Here is a 20,939-nt window from a genome sequence, read left to right as displayed (position 1 = left end):
CAAACAAAAGACTAGTCCTGTTTACTTTGTTTCAGCTCGAAACACATGTTTAGCCATCTTGTCTTGGGCAACATTGTTATGCGGGAAAGCGCGCTTGCGGAATTTTGAATATCCCCTATTAAGAGTAGCAAACCGGTGACATTCCACGTGATCACCAGCTTCACGAATATGAATAATTTTGGCCGGAAAAAAAGTATAAAAATTTTAAACCAAATTTCACTGGAATGAAAGCGTCTTTTGGTGCTGACAAACGTCGCCAGAGTCGCGAAAGGCTGTTACGGTTGGCGTGTGGCACCATGTGCAGAAAGGAATTTCACCCGACCGTCTCTCTCCATGCTTCGTCGGAATGAGGCGTGACTTCTGCTGGTTGGCGTCTGACACCACGTGCAGACCGACCTTCTCTCACCATGCCTTGTCGAAATGAGGCGTGACTTCTTTCCGCCAATCAGACTCTGTGCCGGTCACGTGACGTCGACGGAAGCAAGATCCCTCCGTGGATTGTAGAGAGCCTATTTAAGGGGCTTCTAAATGTACTTTTAAAAAGAATTCATTCTCTTCTCTTCATCTTTCACCAACTTTGGAATAAACTTTGCAAGTTTCGCACTAGAAATCGTCTCGTCCTTGCTCGGTCGCCATGGTCTACCGGATGCCTGCAGCCCGCCGACGACGCCACGCTACCCAATAGCAACGTAGGTCGAGCTTCGATAGGCATGCGTCGCAACAAGGCTCAGCTACCGGATTTTACAAGGAACAAAAGCTGGACGGAGTTGTCCTATGTTGGCAGGCAGTGTTATACGCACGCTTCCAGGTACACGTTGTTGACGTACACACGCCGAAATGCCTTTTCATGGACAGAGCGTTCACCTGAACAGTGTCTTGGGGTGCGTGAATCCGTAGCGTCGAATCAGGAAGTACACGGCGCCGGCGAGGATGAGTAGAGCGAACAGTATTCCAATTACCATACCGGCTATTGAGCCACCTGCGGAAAGGAAAAGGAGGGAGACAAGCGAGGCAACTACGTCAAAGTGCGCAGCTTTCGAAGAAACTACATTACAGCGCAACACCTATAATAAAAGCGCCGGTTTCTGTACGTCCACGTTTGACCAAAAGTCCTCAAGCCATATATGATTAAGTCTTGCACGGTATATCCAAGCAGTTACGACACGACTGAAGCCGCGGAAAGTTCTGGGGAGTGAGCGTGAGCGTTTTCCTTTCCTTCTGGAGATTTGGAACTTCGGGCGTGCCGTAGCTGCCATACCTTACGGTTCAAAAGACTTCTCCGAGGCTGCACATTCTAGTTCACACCATTGCTACGAAGTTACCGTAGAGAAACCGCGAAAATTAAGCAAACGTGCGTACAATGTACACAGATAAGCGCCGGTATGTGCTGGAAATAGGGCGGTCTCGAACACATAATTACCCCAAGTCCGCTTCCCTATTATTCATTTCTCATCACTTCGGTGGAAGATAACTGCCGTAGTGAGGAGTCATATTCGAGCGCTCACCCTACAGCAGCTGGGTGCTTCCGAGTGCAGTGTGTGCTAAAAAGCGGTTCCGTGGCTGAGAAGCTACTCTGTATATTCTTGAGTGAACAAAAACTGACAACCTTTATCTCTCGCTGCACAATGCTCAAGATTCAGTGATATTTGGTTTATGGGGGTTTAACGTCCCAATGCGACTCAGGCTACGAGGGACGCCGTAGTGAAGGGCTCCGGAAATTTCGACCACCTGGGGTTCTTTAACGTGCACCGACATGGCACAGTACACAGACCTCTAGAATTTCGCCTCCATGGAAATTCGACCGCCGCGGCCGGGATCGAACCCGCACCTTTCGGCTCAGCAGCCGAGCGCCATAAACAGTGAGCCACCGCGGCGGCTGTGAAGAACATGGACCAAGTGAACCCACGCACATGTGAACACTCTGTTCCGGTGATGGTTCTAGCAACGCCCACAATGCGCCGCAGCGAACTGGTCCCTTTCCACACTGGTGCAGCCAAATGAGAATCTGAGCAGGAGCTCACCCACAAGTGTTAGGCTTGGATCCGTTTTAAATTGTGCACGCACACACATTCCTTTCGAGAGCCGCAGATACGGATGTCGCTCTAAAGCTTCAATCACAGCACGGACCTTGTGATGCACCGATGGAACCGGTTGATGTGAGGTTCCACTTCTGGCTGCTGCTCAGGCTTGCACTGAGGACGCTGTACCGCTGCGCATCTTTTCCTGCGCAAAAGAAGACAATGCTCGCTGTTCGTCGAGTTTCGTGGAAAATGCTACGAGTGTCGAAGGCGCCAGCGCTCTGATTTAGGGCGAGTCGACATCAAGTACATTTTACGGCACAGATGCTCTTGTGGCGATGTGCCGACAGCCGACGCCTACACATTTTTCATACCGAAATACCTACGTCAGTAGTGGTATAGCTTCTTACTTTCGAAGCCTTAGTGCTTTCGATTCCTGATTCGAAGGACGGTATTGTTTTCATGCAGAACCGGGTCGCAAATCTCTTAAGGAACTCTAATTAGAGCGCGAAGTATTAACTAAAACGAACAGCACGGACAATCAGGTTGCTATAACGAATAAGAAATTACAGGATTGCACTTAAGTCTGCTTAAGAGTGGAAATACGAGAGCCTTTCCCTTTCCTCTCTTTCTCCATTTTTCATCTTTTATTGTTAGTTTAAAATTTTGTTTTGTTCGTGTTTTTGCTCATTAATTTTCGTTTTATTTTGTTTTGTTTTTATATACATTTTTTGTACTAAGTAAGCTTTCTCACGCATTTACATCGTTTTTCATTGAATCAGGCACACAAATTATGCTTCAAACACAGCATTTATTTTCATTAATTCCATTTAATTAATTAACTCAATGCAATTCATCAAACAAACTTTTCACATTTCAAGATCTACTCACGCACAACCTAACACAATCAAACTTTTGCACATTTATCTCCACAGAACGACATAATCTTGCCGACAAAATTTGCGGACACTTTTTGCTGACGTGACATATATCCATATAATGCTTTCGCATTAATAAAAGGCATCGAAAATTTTTTCATATTATGCGAAGTTCGAATTAAGCGGAGCCAGATGAGCTCGCGCAGTGCTGACGGGACTAAAGCTTCAGTGTGGATAAACTGGAAGTTCGCGGTAAAGCGAGTTGGAATTAACGGGGTTTCACTGCACACAAAGTGAAATACTTGCCCGTCAGCCTCTCGTAGACATCTGTGGCGAGGCTATGCGCGTACCCCGGTGCGATGGGCATTCCGTTGTTTGTGGTTCCGAGGTCGACGGTTACCACTTGGACGAACCCGTTATGCGTTCGGTGCACGTAGGCCTGGACGTACCCTCCATACTGCGGCTAGAAAGAAGAGGAAGTTATGGGCTGCAGGTGAGGTCAGTTTTTCGATGTTATTGCCAGAAATCGCTCCGTCGTAGCGACGTATTAAATAATAACCAGAAACGAGAGTTTGTAGCAAGGTCCAGGCCCCGCCGCGGTGGCTCAGTGGTTAGGGCGCTCGACTACTGATCCGGAGTTCCCGGGCTCGAACCCGACCGCGGCGGCTGCGTTCTTATGGAGGAAAAACGCTAAGGCGCCCGTGTGCTGTGCGATGTCAGTGCACGTTAAAGATCCCCAGGTGGTCGAAATTATGCCGGAGCCCTCCACTACGGCACTCTCTCTTCCTTTCTTCTTTCACTCCCTCCTTTACCCTTCCCTTACGGCGCGGTTCAGGTGTCCAACGATATATGAGACAGATACTGCGCCATTTCCTTTCCCCCAAAACCAATTAATAATAAGCAATGTTCAGTCCCCGCCGCGGTGGCTCAGTGGTTAGGGCGCTCGACTACTGATCCGGAGTTCCCGGGCTCGAACCCGAGCGCGGCGGCTGCGTTTTTGTGGAGGAAAAACGCTAAGGCGCCCGTGTGCTGTGCGATGTCAGTGCACGTTGAAGATCCCCAGGTGGTCGAAATTATTCCGGAGCCCTCCACTACGGCACCTCTTTCTTCCTTTCTTCTTTCACTCCCTCCTCTACCCTTCCCTTACGGCGCGGTTCAGGTGTCCAACGATATATGAGACAGATACTGCGCCATTTCCTTTCCCCAAAAAACCAATTATTATTATTATTAGCAAGGTTCAGTGACCTAGATAGATCTCTGTCACCGCGCGCACAAGCACCCCCCCAGAGTCTCCTTCACTATATCAGAAAGGACTCTAACCATAGAAAAGCCAGTTCTTTGTCCGTCCTCCTGACTGTCCGGTTCCCTCGCGGGTAAAGAGTGTGTGGCACCCCTGCCGTCTTTGCAGAACCAAACAGGAGCCGCTTTTCCGCGTTGTGATCTAGGAAGAACGGCCAGATGAAATCCTTCCATTATCTGTTTGATGCAAGCTGGAATAGTTATCCAGAGTTTGAGAACCCTTATTGCTGGTCTTCAGCACTGGCACAAGTCTCCCAGTCATACCCAACATTCTGGGACAAAAATTTTGAAAATTGGAAAATTGTAAGGTACTGTTATGGAAATATTGAAGGTAATTGTCCATCCTTCTGATATGTAGCAAGATCTTTGAAATCAAACTATTTCCATCGATTGCATCGAAAAGTTAAAACTGCCATGAAAACCAATGGGGAACGCTTTTGGCGATAACGAAATGGGTCGTTGACCGCACCTTGAGTACTAGAAAACAACATTGTGCCATGGCGCTCTTTGGCCACAGATGCCCTTGCGCCATAAAAAATTCATGATCATCAAAAACATTAGTAGAAAAAAAAATGGAATACTGCCGTCGGTGATCTGTGGATATATTGATTTTATAGCGAAATCCTGCATTATATGAAATAAATGCTTTCGTAAACTGTTTCCTGCTCAAAAATGCTTTTGTCCAGAATTGTTGAGTATGTAGTTGAAATACTTAAACAGCAAGAACAAACGTTTTTCAGCGATAGCAAAGTTATGCAGATAATTTCTCTGTAAAGGCGGTCCAGTGGAGATTGAGTTGCTTTTTACTTATCGCGGCAATGTTCATTCAGTGGGGCTTACCTTTCGGAAGTCGGAGATAACGGATGAATAATTATTCTCGATGCTTTCTTAATCACTGGCGCACGCACAAACATGTAACCATGCTTTCAACTAACCTTGACGATGTCGTTGAAAAGCAGCTGTACGATGTTGTCGAAGACGAAATCAGACCCCGGTCTCACCAGCACAGAGGAAGCTGCGTAAAAGTAGTCAAACTTTTTTGAACGTCAACGCCGCGCTATGCTGCTGCAGATTCAGCCGGCTGACGAATGAGCATCCGCCCTCGGAAGCATATCTCTCTCTAACGCGAAGTCATGTGACAGGCTTGAGTGAGGTGAAACGGGCTTGTAAGGATAGTTTCAGCTAAACTGTACAATAAAAGAAACTGGAACCACGCTAAGCGCTTTGTTGCCAGAGCTATATTGTGCTGATTTATTTGTTTCTCTTTCTCGTAATCTTTCTCAAAGTCTTTCGTGGCAATTGCAACTACCTAATTTAGTGGAAAGGGTTTGTACCCTGTACCCCCTTACAAAAATTTCTTTAGACAGTCTATAGACTGTCCATAGACATCTGTCTATAAAGTCTATAGACTCTCTATAGACAAACCTTAGAGAGCAGTCTATAGGCAATAGAAACCCTATAGACAGCCTATAGACAATCTATAAATTTATGGCCATACACTTTTATTAGACTTTTGTCTATAGAAAGTCTATAGAGTATGAATGGACAAAAATAAATGTCTATAGGAAGGCAACAGAGGCTATAAGAAGTCTATAGACTGTCCATAGACCATTTTTGTAAGGGCCGTACTGCAACAGCCTATAATGTCTTAAGTTAGAAGCGAATGAGCATATAGAAGCAATGATGCAGTTCTACTGATTGCTTGGATATTACACGATAGAAGCGGTTGCCGAGATGATTGCTGCAACCAGAAGTACGCACACACTCTATCAAAGTGCGACACTGACACTTTTGAAACGTCTCGTGAAACTGGCATTGGGTCATACCTTGCAAGGTTACCAGTTGTGTTCATGCTCTGCTGCGTATCGCGCTAAACTCGGCGAAAACTATTGCCGTGTTGCTGCCTATATTTTGTCAATGGTCAAGACCTACACAGTAAAGTCTGAGAACTAAAGACTTTGCAATGACCTAGGCTGCCACAGCGATCGCAACGGGTGCATGGTCGCGTGCCTGACGCTGATCACGTGACCGGACGTTGACGCTCTGCGCTTTGAATCCGCCTGCGTATAGCAGCTTTCGCTGTAAAGCCTGGACTCCATGTGCGCGAAAGAGCGAGCGACGCGACAGGGTGGCACGGCGACGCTCGCTCCGTCGCTTGTGGGCGACCTCCATGCAAGCGAAGGCGGCAGGCGACGCGAACCCGCGACGTGCACAGCGGACTCAAGCTTAGAAACACGCCCGTAACCTGTTCTCTCTCTTAAAATTTTGTGAGTGTGCCTCATAGTCAGGGCAAATGAAATGTTTCCTATACGGCAGCGGAGATAACCAAGCCGGCGTGCCTGCGGAGACGAAGTCACATCACGGGTTCACGGGGAGGTGTGCTTTCGTTCGGTGCCTGTGCACTCCGGCTTAGTAAAAACACTCCCATAAACTGTCACCGTAGTTTGATTGTAAGTGAGCAAACTATAATTTACCAGTGAGAATGCGCGCCGCGAGTGTTTCTGCACTTGGAGCGCAGCGGCACGGTGGATCGAGCGCCGGTACCCGCGGCTCGACACGCATCTCTCCCTGCAGTACGCCCGCTCGCGTAGCCCGCTCCATATGCTGTTAGCCCTCCGCACCCAACAAATAGATTGTTTCAATTATTTAAATCGTGCTGGTCTGCCTCTCAGCTACAAAACCAAATATTTTCTCGACGGTGGCGATGACCAAGACGACGGGCGGGTTTCGTGAGATGTACCCGTGAGAAACCGTGGACAAACCGGAAAGGCCTTGGGGGGCTCTGATTGGCCAGTCGCGTGGGGGACTTTCGGGCGACGAGTGAAATTTGCTGTGGGTGCAGATCCGAGCGACACGGCAAGCGACATATGCATTTTGCTTCGCGCGACGGCGTCGCTCGTCGCTTGCCGCCGTCGCCTTCGCGTGAGTTTTCGCTTACATGGAGTCCAGGCTTAAAAACATTCTACATTGCGTAGGCTTTCCCTATACCGACTATACCAACTAGGCATAAAGAGAGCGTTGGCTATCAATGCAATGATGTGCGCGAGAAATGGTGGCCCCACGTACCGCAGATGGGACAGCAGTTCCCCATCGGAACGATGGCGTCCTCGCAGGGTAAGTTCTCGGAGCACCGACTTGCGTGCAGGATACAGATTCGTTCTAACGGCTGCAGAAGAGAACCGGCTTTATGCACAGAGAACCGGCGCTAGGGAACCGGCAATATGACAATATCCAAAGGGAACCCCGTTGTTCTGTACCGAGCCACGACCGATTCCTCTCAGATGGGGAGCTCGAGAATAAAAACCAGAAGCCCTTAACTGCAGTTATCAAAAACAGAAAAAGCAGCGTCTTAACGCCAACATGGTGTTAAACATTTCATGAAATATGAAAAAAATTAAATGAAACAGTTCATTTTGACGGCAGTCCCTCTGCTTTACTCGATAGTCTATTTCTTTGGCTCTCAGTCTCCTTACTGCTCATTAATAGTAGCTGCTGTTTAAAAAGATGAGTCTTAAAGACTGACACGTGTAAAGAGCTGTCGTTATGAACGGCGACATATCAGCGGGCCTCAAGGATGGCTGATATGTCGCGCGACGTCTTGTTTTTCTCGTCATTTTCCAGCCGTGCATCACGAATCCTGGATAAAAGATCACCAGTCAAAAGCTAATCTGTTTTGAACGGACCCAGACAAAAGCCTACCGCTTTCTTTCGTGGTATCGTACAAAAGCTTACCACACCGAAGCCTCCCAGCAATCCTTCTACAGAACAGTTGACTGTTAGCGCCCCTGTTTAAAACCTAATTTCATCTTAAAGTTACCGCAATCTAACCTAACCTAATCCTATAGATTAGTCTGTCCGAACTCCCGTAGTTAATTCTAGCACGTCTACTTTAAACATAACCTAATACTAAGCCTAACTCAACCTATTCTTAGCCAAACTACGGCAAATTTTCGTGAACTCGCACAGTAGTAGACATACACATCGATGAGGGCATGCAATGCGAAGACAAGGTAATCGATGGTCCTTAAGGGTGACGGAGTGGATTTCAAGAAAATTTGGCAGGCGTAGCAGGGGGCTGCAGAAGGTTAGGCTGGCGGATGAGATTAAAAAGTCTGTGGGGATACAATGGCCGCAGCTGGGACAGGTCAGGGTTAATTGGAGAAACGTGGGAGTGGCCTTTGCCCTGCAATGGGCGTAGTCAGGCTGATGATGATGAGTTGAGCTTTCGCCCGGATTGTCCAGGTAAGCTAAAAATTGGTGAGTGCAGTGAGCTTTAGTACAGCTCCCGTGGGACACATCTTCGGATGAATATTTCCCGCATACAAAACACATTCGAAAGGCTGCGGCCCAGTATGTATACTCACTTCAGGCGCGTCGTTGCCGCAAGCGCAGCCCTGGGTATCGTCGCAGTCCGGTGTGCCGCTGGTTACAACGCCGCTGAACATCGCCTTGCCTTCGTCCGAGTCGAGCAGCAACGTCATTTCGGAGCGCCCGTATATCTGCGCCGCCATTCGCAAAGACAGCGCGACACAAGACAGTTGGCTCCAGCCTGTTCAGCCGAGGTAGACAAAACGTTCTTTATAATTAAAACCGAAAGTTCCCGGAAAGGTATTTTATATCTATAACACAACAGTAACAGCAGTAATAGCGTGTATTCAGCAAACATGTCGAGAAATGATTTGCCACTTAGGCTATGAGGGACGGTGGTGGTGGTAATAACATTAATGGGCACAGGGGAGTTTAGGACACGCAGGTCCTTGCCCCCCCGCCCCCCCCCCCCCTCCCGCATGGCTCCACTGCACTCAAACGTTCATGTCCTGGAGGCTCATGACGCTGGCAGCCCCGCCTGTGGCGATGGCTTGCTTGGTCGGGTCCTCGGAGCGCAGTAGGGTCTACCAAGTGGTAAGGTGCTACAGGCCCCGCGGGGGAGGATCCGCCGGGCAGAAGAAAAGGATATGATCGAGAGTGGCTTTGGGGTGGTGGCAGAAGGTACAGGAGGGGTTTGTGTAGACTTGGTGATAGCGCGAGCGCATATAAGGGGAGGGTAAGGTGCGTGTTTGGAGGCGCCTCCAAAGTGTCTGGTGATAATTGTCGAGGGAGGGATGGGGTGGGGGGTAGAGCCGACGCTCGATCGGCTTTGCAGGCCTGCGTCAGTTCACTGAATGAGTGCATGCGCTCCCGTGAGAACCCTAGACCGGAGGCCGCCGGTGCCCGGTTGAGAGAACCTCGGCCTAAAGCGTTGTCAGCCTCGTTTCCGGGATTCCCGGAGTGGGCAGGCACCCATATGAGCTCCATGTGGCGGGGCGAGTGTGCGGCGACGGAGTTCAGTATGCAAAATGCAGGGACGTGAACTCTCCTGCGAGCAAAATTTAGTATGGCAGTTTTAGAGTCGTCTGACAGTATATACCGGGCCTCCGTGCGCGTGATGGCTAGGGCAATAGCGGCCTCTTAGCCTCCTCCGAAGTGGCAGTGGGGGATATGTGAAAGGTGGCAATTGGTTGGAGGGAGGGGTTCATGATGGCTACAATCGCGTCCTCGCCTGTGCATGCGGCATCCACCCACACGGCATACGGTTCCGTGCCGTAGTGCTTGTGGAGCGCCCATGCGCGAGCTCTGCGGAAGGGTTCGTGGTGGGTGGGGTGCATGTTTTAGGGGAGAGGTTTAATAAGTAGTTCGCGGTGAATGTGGTGGGGGACCTGGAGCTGTGTGGGATCCGGGGCTGGTATCCTGATGCCGAGGGTGTGTAGGATGTGTCTGCCGGTAGTGGTTCTCGCGAGACGTATGTATTGTATCTGTCGGTGGGCCTCGGTAAGCTCACTTATCGCGTTGTGTAGGCCTAGCTGGAGGAGTTTTTCGGTTGAGGTATTTAGTGGTACGTGTAGTGCTGTCTTAAATGTTTTTCGGATCGTGGCATCGAGGGTGGAGATTTCTCTGCCCTAAAGTTTCAGTTAGGGGAGCGTGAAAAGAAAGCGGCGCTGAGGAAGAAGACATGGATGAGGCGACATAGGTCATGCTCCTTCATGCCCCGGTGGTGTCCAGAAACTCGGCGAATTAGGTGGGATATCGACACCGCCGTCTGCTTGAGTTTGTGGATGGTGAGAGTGTTTTTCCCGTTGTTCTTGATGTGGCGGCCCAGTACCCGGAGAGTGTGTACCTTCGGGATGTACCGGCTTTCCAGTGTCACGGTTATGGGGGCTGTGGGGCAGTTTCGAGTTGTGGAGCGGAGTATGAGGAGCTCCGACTTCTCCGGAGAGCATGAGAGTCCGACACTCCGCGCATGTGCTTGGGTGAGGGCAGCTGCCGACTGCAGAGTATTCTCTGTCTCCATCACTGTCATGGGTGGTCCACAGCGTGATATCATCAGCATACAATGTATGCCGAAGGTGAAGGATGGTTTGTAGTTTGCGGGCAAGGGGAATGAGAGTGACATTGAAGAGAAAGGGGGAGAGGACAGATCCCTGGGGGGGGGGGGGGTGCCAACCCCACTAAGGGTGTATGGGCGGGATGTGTGGGGACCGAAGTGAATTTCGGCCGTGCGGTTAGTAAGGAATGCTTGAATATAGGTGTACACACGTTGACCTATGTTCAGGGGCGAGAGCGCCGCCATAATAGCTTGATGGTCTAGGCGATCAAAAGCCTTGGAGAGATTCAAGGCGAGGACAGCTTTTGTGTGGCCTGGTATGAGGGGTCGAAAATATCCTGTGTGAGCTGGAGCATGGCGTCCTGTGCCGACAGGTGGGGACGGAAGCCCACCATGCTGTGCGGGTAGAGGTCTTGCTCCGCCATGTGTTGGGTGAGAGGGACGCCGTAGTAGAAGGCCACGGATAATTCTGGGGCTGTTTAGCATGCGCTGACGTCGCACAGCACATGAACCTCTAGCATTTAGTTTTCATTGCTTTATTTCATTCATTGCTCATTTTTTATTACTTGTCTTCTTCTATCGTAGAGGGCGTGTGACGCCGCTAGGCTGTCACTGGTGACGTCACTGCGTTCAGACCAATCAGCGTGATGCTTTGAGGTGACGCCATGCGTGGCGTTACTAACAACATACTGGCCAGTCAGCTTAGCTTGGTCACCTGCCTCGCTCTCTCCCTTTCCTGTTCGAACTCCTTCCCGTTACACCAACGCCGCAGGAATGGCCAAAGCGTGCCCTTAACAGCTGTTGCAGTAAACGATAATATAATATGTAACTTCGCACAGTTCTTTTCTGATGTCGCACTCTAAACGAATTTGCCTATGGGGAACCTGCGCTGCCAAAGTGGCACTGCAATTGTTCCATTCGGTGACTCAAAACTGCTTTCGTCAGCCGCTTGGGCCGCTGCAAACGCGAGTACACAATCTGCGTGATTTTGGCTGACGATTGGCTGACCGCATTCATTGCCTAGCTTCTCTCGGCGTAGCGCAGATAGCAGACGCACGGCACGTGCGCCTTCGACAGAGCGCGGAGGCTCACGCCAATAAGCGCCTGAATGTGGCGCGGGAAAGTACTAAGAGTACTACCCAAAACTTCTTGCTCTTCTCGCTAGGCAGTGTGTTATGGCGCTGCAATCGGCACCGCAAACTTCATCGCAAGTTTCCCATAGTCGGATACAACTTAAGTCTGCAGTGAAGCTCCGCCCACATTCATGACCGCCGCAAAGAATTCATCCACGACAAATAAGAGATACGTTGTTAAGTTTTCTTGTCACCTAAACAAGAAGTTAATCGCAAGAAAATGTTATAAGCTCTATAATTTTGATACCTGGTTTGTGTCATAAAATTAGGCATTAAAAAATTAGCTGTGATTCAGCTGCTGAACCTGGTTAGAGAGCGAAAGCTGTGGCGTATCGGGTAAGTAAACACGGCTTGTCCTATAACATTGTGTGCGTTCCGCACACTGGATAGGCAACGCGCCCACCCTGCCAGGTGGCGGTTAAATTAATGGTTGTTCGCGAGAGATTGGTCACCGAATGAACGCTGCGGCTTGTTGCTGCAGTGGCGCGTGTTTGCCACAACGCTAATGCATGCAGCCCACATCTCTCTCTCACCGCCACGACGTACCTCAAAGCGCGATTGAGGCGTCCACTGCCCCAGGGAGCCGGTTATGAGCCTTCGCTTCCTCAATATCATCGGAGTCTATAACGCTGTCATCGCTAACGCCAATGAGCACAAAGAGCGCCGATGTGCATAGCTTCAGTGCCGTGTTTCTGCTACAGCGTTGTGAATGCCAACGCATGCAGCGCACATGTGTCACTACTCCCACATAAGCTTAAAGCGCGACTGAGGTGTCCACCATCCCAGGGGGCCAGTTATGCGCCTTTCCTTTGGTTTCGAAGAAAATTGAAGATTGGTTTTTAAAATTGGTTTGGAAGAAAAGAAATGGCGCAGTAACGGTCTCACGTATGTCGGTGGACACCCGAACCGGTTTTGAGGAGAGGAAATGGCGTAGTAACTGTCTTACATATATCGGTGGACACTCGAACTGCGCCGTAAGGAGTTTGACCTCTGGCTCACTTGAAGGCCAAAACTACAAGCACCGCGAAATCGTTACGAGGTAGCGTAGTGAAGTTTTCCCTTAAAAAAGCTGATTTCGCTTACTTTTGTTACCAGCCGCGGTGGCTCAGTGGTTAGAGCGCTCGACTAGTGATCCGGAGCTCCCGGGTTCAAGCCCGACCGCGGCGGCTGCGTTTTTATGGAGGAAAAACGCCAAGGCGCCCGTATGCTGTGCGATGTCAGTGCACGTTAAAGATCCCCAGGTGGTCGAAATTATACTGGAGCCTTCCGATACGGCACCTCTTTCTTCCTTTCTTTCACTCCCTCTTTTCCCCCTTCCCTTGCGGCGCGGTTAAGGTGTCCAACGATATATGAGACAGATACTGCGTCATTTCCTTTTCCCAAAAACCAATTGAAGGAAGCTTACTTTTGTGATTGGCTAGCGGAGCAATAAAGTACGTCGCGGACCGTGGCCCGGTGTTTATAACTGCTGTTAACTATAGCAGAAGGGCTGCTTCGGGGATCAAAAAGGGCTGTAGAGGCTAACCCTGTCGCCGATCTGGACCTCGCGGACCTTGGGCGTGAGCTCGTCCGTGTCGACGCGGAAGCGCTCGTCCTCGAAGACGACGAAGTCTGTTGGGCAGGGCACCATCTCGGCGTCCGGCACCGCCGGAGGCCGGGGCTGCGTGTCCGGCCGGTTCTCCACGTTCTCGGGCAGCAGCTGCGACGACTGGCGCAGCGCCCAATGGTCCGGGTTGTACCAGTGCACGCGCTCCTGCGCCGTGAACTGGGCCTCGCCTGCGCACGTACGCTCGTGATGATTTATGGTCGCACTCCGCACAAAAGACAACACCTGGCTAGTGCTGAGCTTGAACTTACACGCTCTAAATGCAAACTAAACTGGAAACCCTGATGTTCACATCCGCTAAGCAGTTATTCTTCAGCCAAGGATAGCGGAAGAATTAAGATTGGTTCATGGTTTATGGGGTTTGACGTCCCCAAGTGACTCAGACTATGAGGGACACCGTAGTGAAGGGCTCCGAAATTTCGACCACCTGGGGTTCTTTAATGTGCACTGACATTGCGCAGTACACGGTCCTCTAGAATTTCGCCTCCATCGAAATTCGACCGCCGCGGCCGGGATCGCACCCGCGTCTTTGGGGTCAGCAGCCGAGCGCCATAATTAAGATAAGCGGCGTTTACATGAACCTACAGGGCCGTGTTGAGTCGAGTTATCGGGTCGAAAACTGGCTACTGGGTTCATGTAAATGTGCACCGAGCCGGGTCGGGGGTCGAGGGGACGTGTCGAGTCATCTCCGCCGCAAGGAGTAGGCTGACTCAACTCGACCCTGCCTCAATGTGTTTGTAAACGCTCTCGAGTCGAAGAGTTGGGTTAATGCGAGAGCAGATGATATATGCGAACCTGTTTTTCGCTTGCTCCGTCGCGCCTCCGAGACAACGATGGCCTGCCGCGGGTCGGAGGTCGGGCTGAGCAAGGTCACCCAACTCGACTACTGCGTGTTTACATGAACTCGATTTTAGCGAGTCGAAACCGGTTCAACTGCAGCGACACCGAGCGTCGAGCAGCGCAATGCGAGCGAGCAGTAGCAACCCCCGAGATTGCGGTACACCGCCGCTGTCTCGGGGTTCGAAAAACAGGTTCGCATTAATCATCTTCCCTCTCGCTAATCACATTCTTCGACTCCCAAGCACGTCGCGGCAGGCCTGTTTACGCGAACCCGATAGCGTTGGGTCGAGTCCGGGGAGGGTAGAGTCAGCTTGCCCCTTGCGGCGGAGTTGACTGAACCCGACCCGTCGACTAGCGACCCGACTTGGTGCGCGTTCAGATGAACCCAGTAAGCGGCTTTCGACCCGATAACTCCACTAAACCTGGCCCTGTCGGGGTCATGTAAACGCCGCTAATGACTAGATACTGCTTCCGGCTGTTCCAAGGCACTCGTCCAAAGGCTCTCAGCTAGCACTGGAGCTCACCCGTGGAGCTAATGCAAGTGTAGTCAATAGACGCCTTCCACGCCTGCAGAGTTACTAAACACCCCGGCTGGCATCAGAAATTCTCACCATACAAGTCGCTGCAATTCTCATCACCACAGAATAACCATTCAGTCATTTCTGTTTTACTTTGCGCCTCAATGCTGGAGCGGAATTAAATTGTAATGCTCCTGTTCAGTTTGGATCCCAGAAGAATAGTTATTCGTATCTTTTTTTAATTTTCCAGTGTATATGTCCAGGTTCCAGTTCAGCACCCTGCATGATACTACCTGCTTGCGTGAAAGCGCTCTATAACCTAGTATGCTATAAATTACGAAAGTGCATATAGCCTAGCGAGTTGGTATATACATACGTAAACGCGGAAAAAATGTGCAGGAATGGGACAGGAAAAAAAATTGGAGGGTGCATTTAAGCTCCGCCTTAGGAATATTACGCGATAGCGTTAATGAGTTAATTTCCATATGCGGAATTAGTCATTCTCACTTTCACAGCCCGATGTCCCTGGGTGTCCTCACACCACTCCCTGCCCAATGGTGCAGCGGTTAAGGGACACGCCACTGCCCTGAGATGGCAGGTGCTGCCACCTGTGGGTCTGGTGCGACCCAAGTTGCTTTTCTCGAGGAACCGCTCGCGATCAGCCATTAATTTAACTGCTACCTGCCAGCGTGATTAGTTTGCTCACAATCTGGCGGCTAGGTTGTGAAGAACCCACAAGGTCACGTCACCTAGCTTGCCTACCTAGGATGCTTCTTCGGGCGTGGCTGCCTGAGCCACACTATACTCAAGAAGTACTTTGATTTGGGCTAGTTGGTTCATATCTTGAAAGAAGTTAGGACGGCGCTAAAACGACAAAGACAAAGAGGCACGAACACAACAGGACGGGCGCCCGTCCTGTTGTGTTCGCGCCTCTTTGTCTTTGTCATTTTAGCGCCGTCCTAACTTCTTCCACACTATACGCCACCTTATTTATCGCACACACCGCCGATGCCGACAACGCCGACTCTAGATTTTCTTCGTAATGGGACTTTTCCCTCATAAAAAAGTTCTATAGACTTTATAGACTCCATAGCCATCCTTTAGACTTTTTCTTTCGTCTATAGAGCCTATAAACTAAGTCTATAACCGCCTTAATTTTCTTTTTAATTTATAGACTGTCTATAGACTATCTATAGCTTAAGTCTACGACACCCTTAATTTTCTTTTGTATATAGATAGTCTATACACTATCCTTAGACTAACGTCTATAACAGCCTTGATCTCCTTTTTTCTTAGACTGTCTGTAGACTATTTATTGACTAGAGTCTATTACAATTTCAATTTCTTTTTGCACTTCATGCCGAGGGGAACCCAGCAGCGGGCAGCCTTAAAATATAGCTAGAGCCCTCCACCTCCTTCGCTGTTTCGGGAATTAAATTAGCTGTTTCGGTGATAACAAAGCCACGCCCTCCTGGATATTGTTTTTAGAAGCCTTGAATAATAAATAATTGTTTTTTTGGGGGGAAAGGAAATGGCGCAGTATCTGTCTCATATATCGTTGGACACCTGAACCGCGCCGTAAGGGAAGGGATAAAGGAGGGAGTGAAAGAAAGGAAGAATAGGTGCCGTAGTGGAGGGCTCCAGAATAATTTCGACCACCTGGGGATCTTTAACGTGCACTGACATCGCACAGCACACGGGCGCCTTAGCGTTTTTCCTCCATAAAAACGCAGCCGCCGCTGTCGGGTTCGAACCCGGGAATTCCGGATCAGTAGTCGAGCGCCCTAACCACTGAGCCATCGCGGCGGGGCTTAGAAGCCTTGAAAAGCTCGTTTTCGTTATACGGTGACGTATATTGTAAACACAAATAAGGAATATTTAATGCTACCAGGTAAAGCGAGAAAGCCAGCCATCTTAGAAGTAAGGGTGCGTGTATCGTATCAAAAGAACAGGCTCTCTCTTAAAGGAATTGCTCGAGACAATTTCATTCCATATTTCGATCGTTAATGCCCACCGCGCTTAACTCAGAAACGTTTCATCAGCGATTTTATACTTCTCTTTAAAGCTTCCTGAAAACAAAGGAGGAAAGACGGGGGTGAGAATTCAAGGATGTGCCCATTAAAGGATGTGCACGTTAAAGATCCCCAGGTGGTCGAAATTATTCCGGAGCCCTCCACTACGGGACCTCATTGTTCCTCTCTTCTTTCACTCCCTCCTTTATCCCTTCCCTTACGGCGCGGTTCAGGTGTCCAACGATATATGAGAACGTCCCAAATCGAACGCTTAGCCGGGACCACAACCGGCAGGGCCATTCTAGAAAAACTCAATCTTAGCCGAGATAACAGAACAACCGCCAAAGTTGACATGCTCGGAAAAATTCGAGACAATATAGATGTACGCCCATTACCCAGGAATATGCATCCTATTCATCACTCAGTGCGCCGGGCCAAGCGGGCAGAGGCGCTAGAGAAACGCTTCCGCTCCTACAAAGACGAGGACGTGGTCTACGTGGATGCCGCTGAGTATGGTAAGAACACGATGACCGTCGCGGTCGTCAATAATAAACAACTCCTCAAAATAAGTGCCTCCATACTCTCGGATAACCCAGAGACTGCAGAGGAAGCTGCCATAGCACTGGCTTGTGTAGGCACAAAAGCGAGATACATCATCAGTGACTCCAAAGTTGCCATACTAAATTTCAGCAGGGGCCGGGTCTCCCCTCTAACGAATACAATTCTAAGCCGTCATGTAATAGACCGGAAAATTACGCTAGTCTGGACACCAGCACATGCATCCCTGCCTGGTAATGAGACGGCCCACGAGTTCGCCCGAGGCTTTTCTTTCCGGGCGGACCCGAGCGAGGTGGTCTTTACAGACAGGGATCGCATGGTGACCTACAGAGAAATTACACAACACTATCGTTTGCAACGAGCTAGACTTCCTCCAGCGGATAGATCCTTGTCCAGATACCAAGCCATCAACTGGCGCCGGTTACAAACTTACACATTTCCAAACCCGGCCCTCTGGAGTCTTATGTACCCAAGGCAATTTTCAGAAAAATGCGCGAACTGCGAACTTAGGGCCACCTCGGACCACATACTATGGGAATGTCCTCATGCTCCCCGGGAGGGACGAGGTATTAACACAAAAGATCAATGGGAGACCTTACTACTGAGCTCCGACCCGGCGACTCAGTTACAACTCGTCCGACTGGCCGAAGCCGCCGCCGAGAGTCAAGACCTTTCGGCCGTCGTCTAGGCGGGTAGCCCTCTGGCTACCCTCTTTCTGTTGGATATTAAAAGTTTTCCTATCCTATCCTATCCAACGATATATGAGACAGATACTGCGCCATTTCCTTTCCCCCAAAAGCCAATTATTATTATTATTTTCGCGATTAACATCTGCCATTTACACCTTTCCCGTTTGCATTCACGCAGGAAAATGTTGCGACGCAACAATCACAAAGGCAGTATTTTTTCTTTCCTCCCGATACAACTGCTTCTTCGGAGCCGATGACACGCTGATGTCACCCATGCCAGTTTTCTAAACACAAACACACAGAAAAAGACTTTATGCTTTGTAACTTTTTAATTATTCGAAAAGTGTGCCACATACTATTCAATAGGAGACGCGGAGCGTATGGACAAATCAGTAAGGTTTCGGATTTGTTTTCCGTAATCAATGCGATTTTTAAAGCGCGAGTGGAGGAATTACGCTTATAAGCCAATTTCCCCCTGTGGTCTTGGATACCAGATCAAGCTAGACACGGCAAGAGTTTGAGCGGTAAAGATACGACCGGAGCCCTCCACTACGGCACCTATTTCTTCCTTTCTTCTTTCACTCCCTCCCTTATCCCTTCCCTTACGGCGCTGTTCAGGTGTCCAACGATATATGAGACAGATACTGCGCCATTTCCTTTCCCCCAAAACCTATTATTATTATTATTATTATTATTATTATTATTATTATTATTATTATTATTATTATTATTATTATTATTATTCATTTTACCGCGAGATGGCGGAAAATCATTCGGCCTGCAAGCAACCGTGTGCGCCGATGCCTCTTCGATCACGTTCTGTTTTGCTGTTCTGTTGACGTGGCTCAGCTACCCAGGCTGCGGGGCAGTGGCTATGTACCTGGCGGTGTTGCGTTAGCTTGCTAAATTTCTCCTTCTTTTTGTCTGTGCCTGTTTGCTCCTGTTCTGGGGTGATTGGGTGCGGGACGAGAGCTTAATGTCGACTTCTCCTGGCCAGGGGTTTTCCCCTTGGTCGGCATCTCTTCCTCAACACCAGCTCCCACTTGATCTCCTTTTCCGCAGTGGAGTTTCAAGCATTCCGGTCGCTTTAGTGCCTTCCGATGGAGGCGCTATACGACTGAACAACCCGGAGGCAGTGCAGGCGGCCCTTCAGTCCACATCGAAGCACTTTATGCACATTACTGATGTCCGGCAGTTCGGCAGGGGTGGTGTTTTGTGCCGGTCGTCGGATAAAGACTGTATTGAAGATCTTCTAAAGTGCACGACCTTCGCCAGCCACCCGGTGAGCGCATTCATTCCGCCTCATCTAGCATGTTCCAAGGGCTTGGTCCGAGGGGTCGACTCTCGATTGAGCCCTGCGGAAACGCTTGAGAACCTCTCGCCTGCGGGAGTGATTGCTGTCCATCGATGCAGCAGGCTGGTTGACGGAGTAAAAATTCCTACGGAGTCCGTCATTGCCACATTTGCAGGAATATTTTGTCCGTCAGAGATTAAGGTGTGGCCATTGGGTTTTCGTGTAGATGCCTTTAACTCTCGACCCCTTCAGTGTCAAAAGTGCTGGCGATTTGGCCACAGCGGCAAAGCCTGCAAATCGGCCTTACGCTGCTGTGCCTGTGGGGAACGTCATTGCAGAGAGGAATGTCCTGAACAGCAAGAGAAGTGTTGTTTGTGTAGCGGTGCTCATCCTGCTGATTCGCCTGACTGTCCTGCACGAGCACAAGAAGTTCAGGTGCTCGATCTTATAGACAAGCGCAGATGCACGCGGAGAGAGGCTTTTGCCGCAGTCAAGGAGAGAGCCTCAGCCTACTCTAGTGTGGCCGCCCAATTCCCACCCATAATGGATTCTAGTTTGTCCCAGGCTATTACAGCGGCAGTTGAGAAAGCTGTGGCAAATGCAATGGATCGCATTATGGAAACCGTGTCCACGTGCATTTCGCAGGTCATAGCTGCTCAGATGACCAATCTTCTGCAGGCGTCCACCGCTCCGCTCTTGTCTTCTTTGGCTTCGGAAGCCACTCCTCCTTCTGTAGTAATCGATTCCGCTCCACAGGGCCAAGAACAATGTCAGCAAAAAAAGACCTCTCAGGCCTCTCCTTCGAACAGCGTTATAGATGCATCCTCTATGGACTGTATGGATATGGAGTCTGATCTCCGCGCCCAGAAACGAAGTGGGTCTCCTCTGAACATTGCAGGTCCGTCTTGTCCCCAGTCAAAGACAAAGAAAAGTAACGTAAGTCAAAATGCTGAGACCAGGATTCTAGAAAAGGCAGTCGCGGCTGCGGCACTTCCGCCAAGATAGGGTTCTTAAGTGTACTCCAGTGGAATTGTCGATCAATATTCTCAGCTTCAATAGATTTAAATTGCCTATGCAATCAGCTTCTACCAGATTTAGTTGCTTTACAGGAAACATGGCTAACTCCAAATTTCAATTATCATCTCAAGGATTACCATCCGTTCCGGCTTGACCGGTCATCACGAGGGTGAGGGTTGTTAGTGCTCATATCTACAAAGTTTTGCCACAGGGCATGCATTTCTTTTCAATATGCGGACAATGAATGTGAAATCCTTGCGGTTGACCTCAGTGTCCCAGGTCAACAGCCCTTTACGGTAGCTAATGCATATTTCCCGTCTGGTGTGCGTGACACTCGGCCCCTTGACTCACTCATGTCTAGTAGCCGATCTCAGGTTCTATTACTTGGCGACTTCAATTCGCACCATGTGACCTGGGGGTTTAAAACAGACAGCTTTGGTTCTAGGCTATTTGATTGGGCTTCTGGCAACAACTTGATCTGCAACAATTCCGGATTGCCTACGTTTGTTCGCAGTCAATGCCGCTCTGCCTTGGATTTAACTTTTTCCTCCCCAGGAGTCTCCGTTATGTCTTGGGCGCCTGTTGACTGTGCAACAGTGATCATCTACCGATTAGTTTCAAGTTTGCGTGTAAATTAACTCTTCCTGAGCGACATCAGCGCACGTTAATAAATTGCAATTGCTTTAAAGACACTCTAAAATCAGCCCTCCAAATCA

The 20,939-nt window shown here is 49.6% G+C and overlaps 1 protein-coding gene and 1 non-coding gene across 2 annotated transcripts in view; one reads left to right on the top strand and one right to left on the bottom strand.

The window, feature by feature from the left end:
- The window catches only part of Amnionless (amnion associated transmembrane protein), a 43,177-nt gene that overhangs the window by 8,967 nt on the left and 13,271 nt on the right, over positions 1-20,939 (bottom strand). The window contains exons 4-10 of the mRNA XM_077666216.1: positions 13,215-13,465; positions 8,560-8,694; positions 7,262-7,361; positions 5,131-5,210; positions 3,203-3,359; positions 2,128-2,223; positions 865-979 (exon numbers count right to left, since the gene is read on the bottom strand). Of these exons, the coding sequence (XP_077522342.1) occupies positions 865-979; positions 2,128-2,223; positions 3,203-3,359; positions 5,131-5,210; positions 7,262-7,361; positions 8,560-8,694; positions 13,215-13,465 (934 nt within the window). The remainder of the gene's footprint in view (positions 1-864; positions 980-2,127; positions 2,224-3,202; positions 3,360-5,130; positions 5,211-7,261; positions 7,362-8,559; positions 8,695-13,214; positions 13,466-20,939) is intronic.
- On the top strand, positions 12,784-12,855 carry TRNAT-AGU (transfer RNA threonine (anticodon AGU)). Its single transcript has one exon. It is a non-coding gene; the product is annotated as a tRNA-Thr (tRNA).

Source organism: Amblyomma americanum, chromosome 5, assembly GCF_052857255.1.
Source record: "Amblyomma americanum isolate KBUSLIRL-KWMA chromosome 5, ASM5285725v1, whole genome shotgun sequence".
Classification (NCBI taxonomy): domain Eukaryota; kingdom Metazoa; phylum Arthropoda; class Arachnida; order Ixodida; family Ixodidae; genus Amblyomma; species Amblyomma americanum.
The sequence above is the reverse complement of the archived record's forward strand: the minus strand, read 5'-3'. Positions and strand labels throughout refer to the sequence as shown.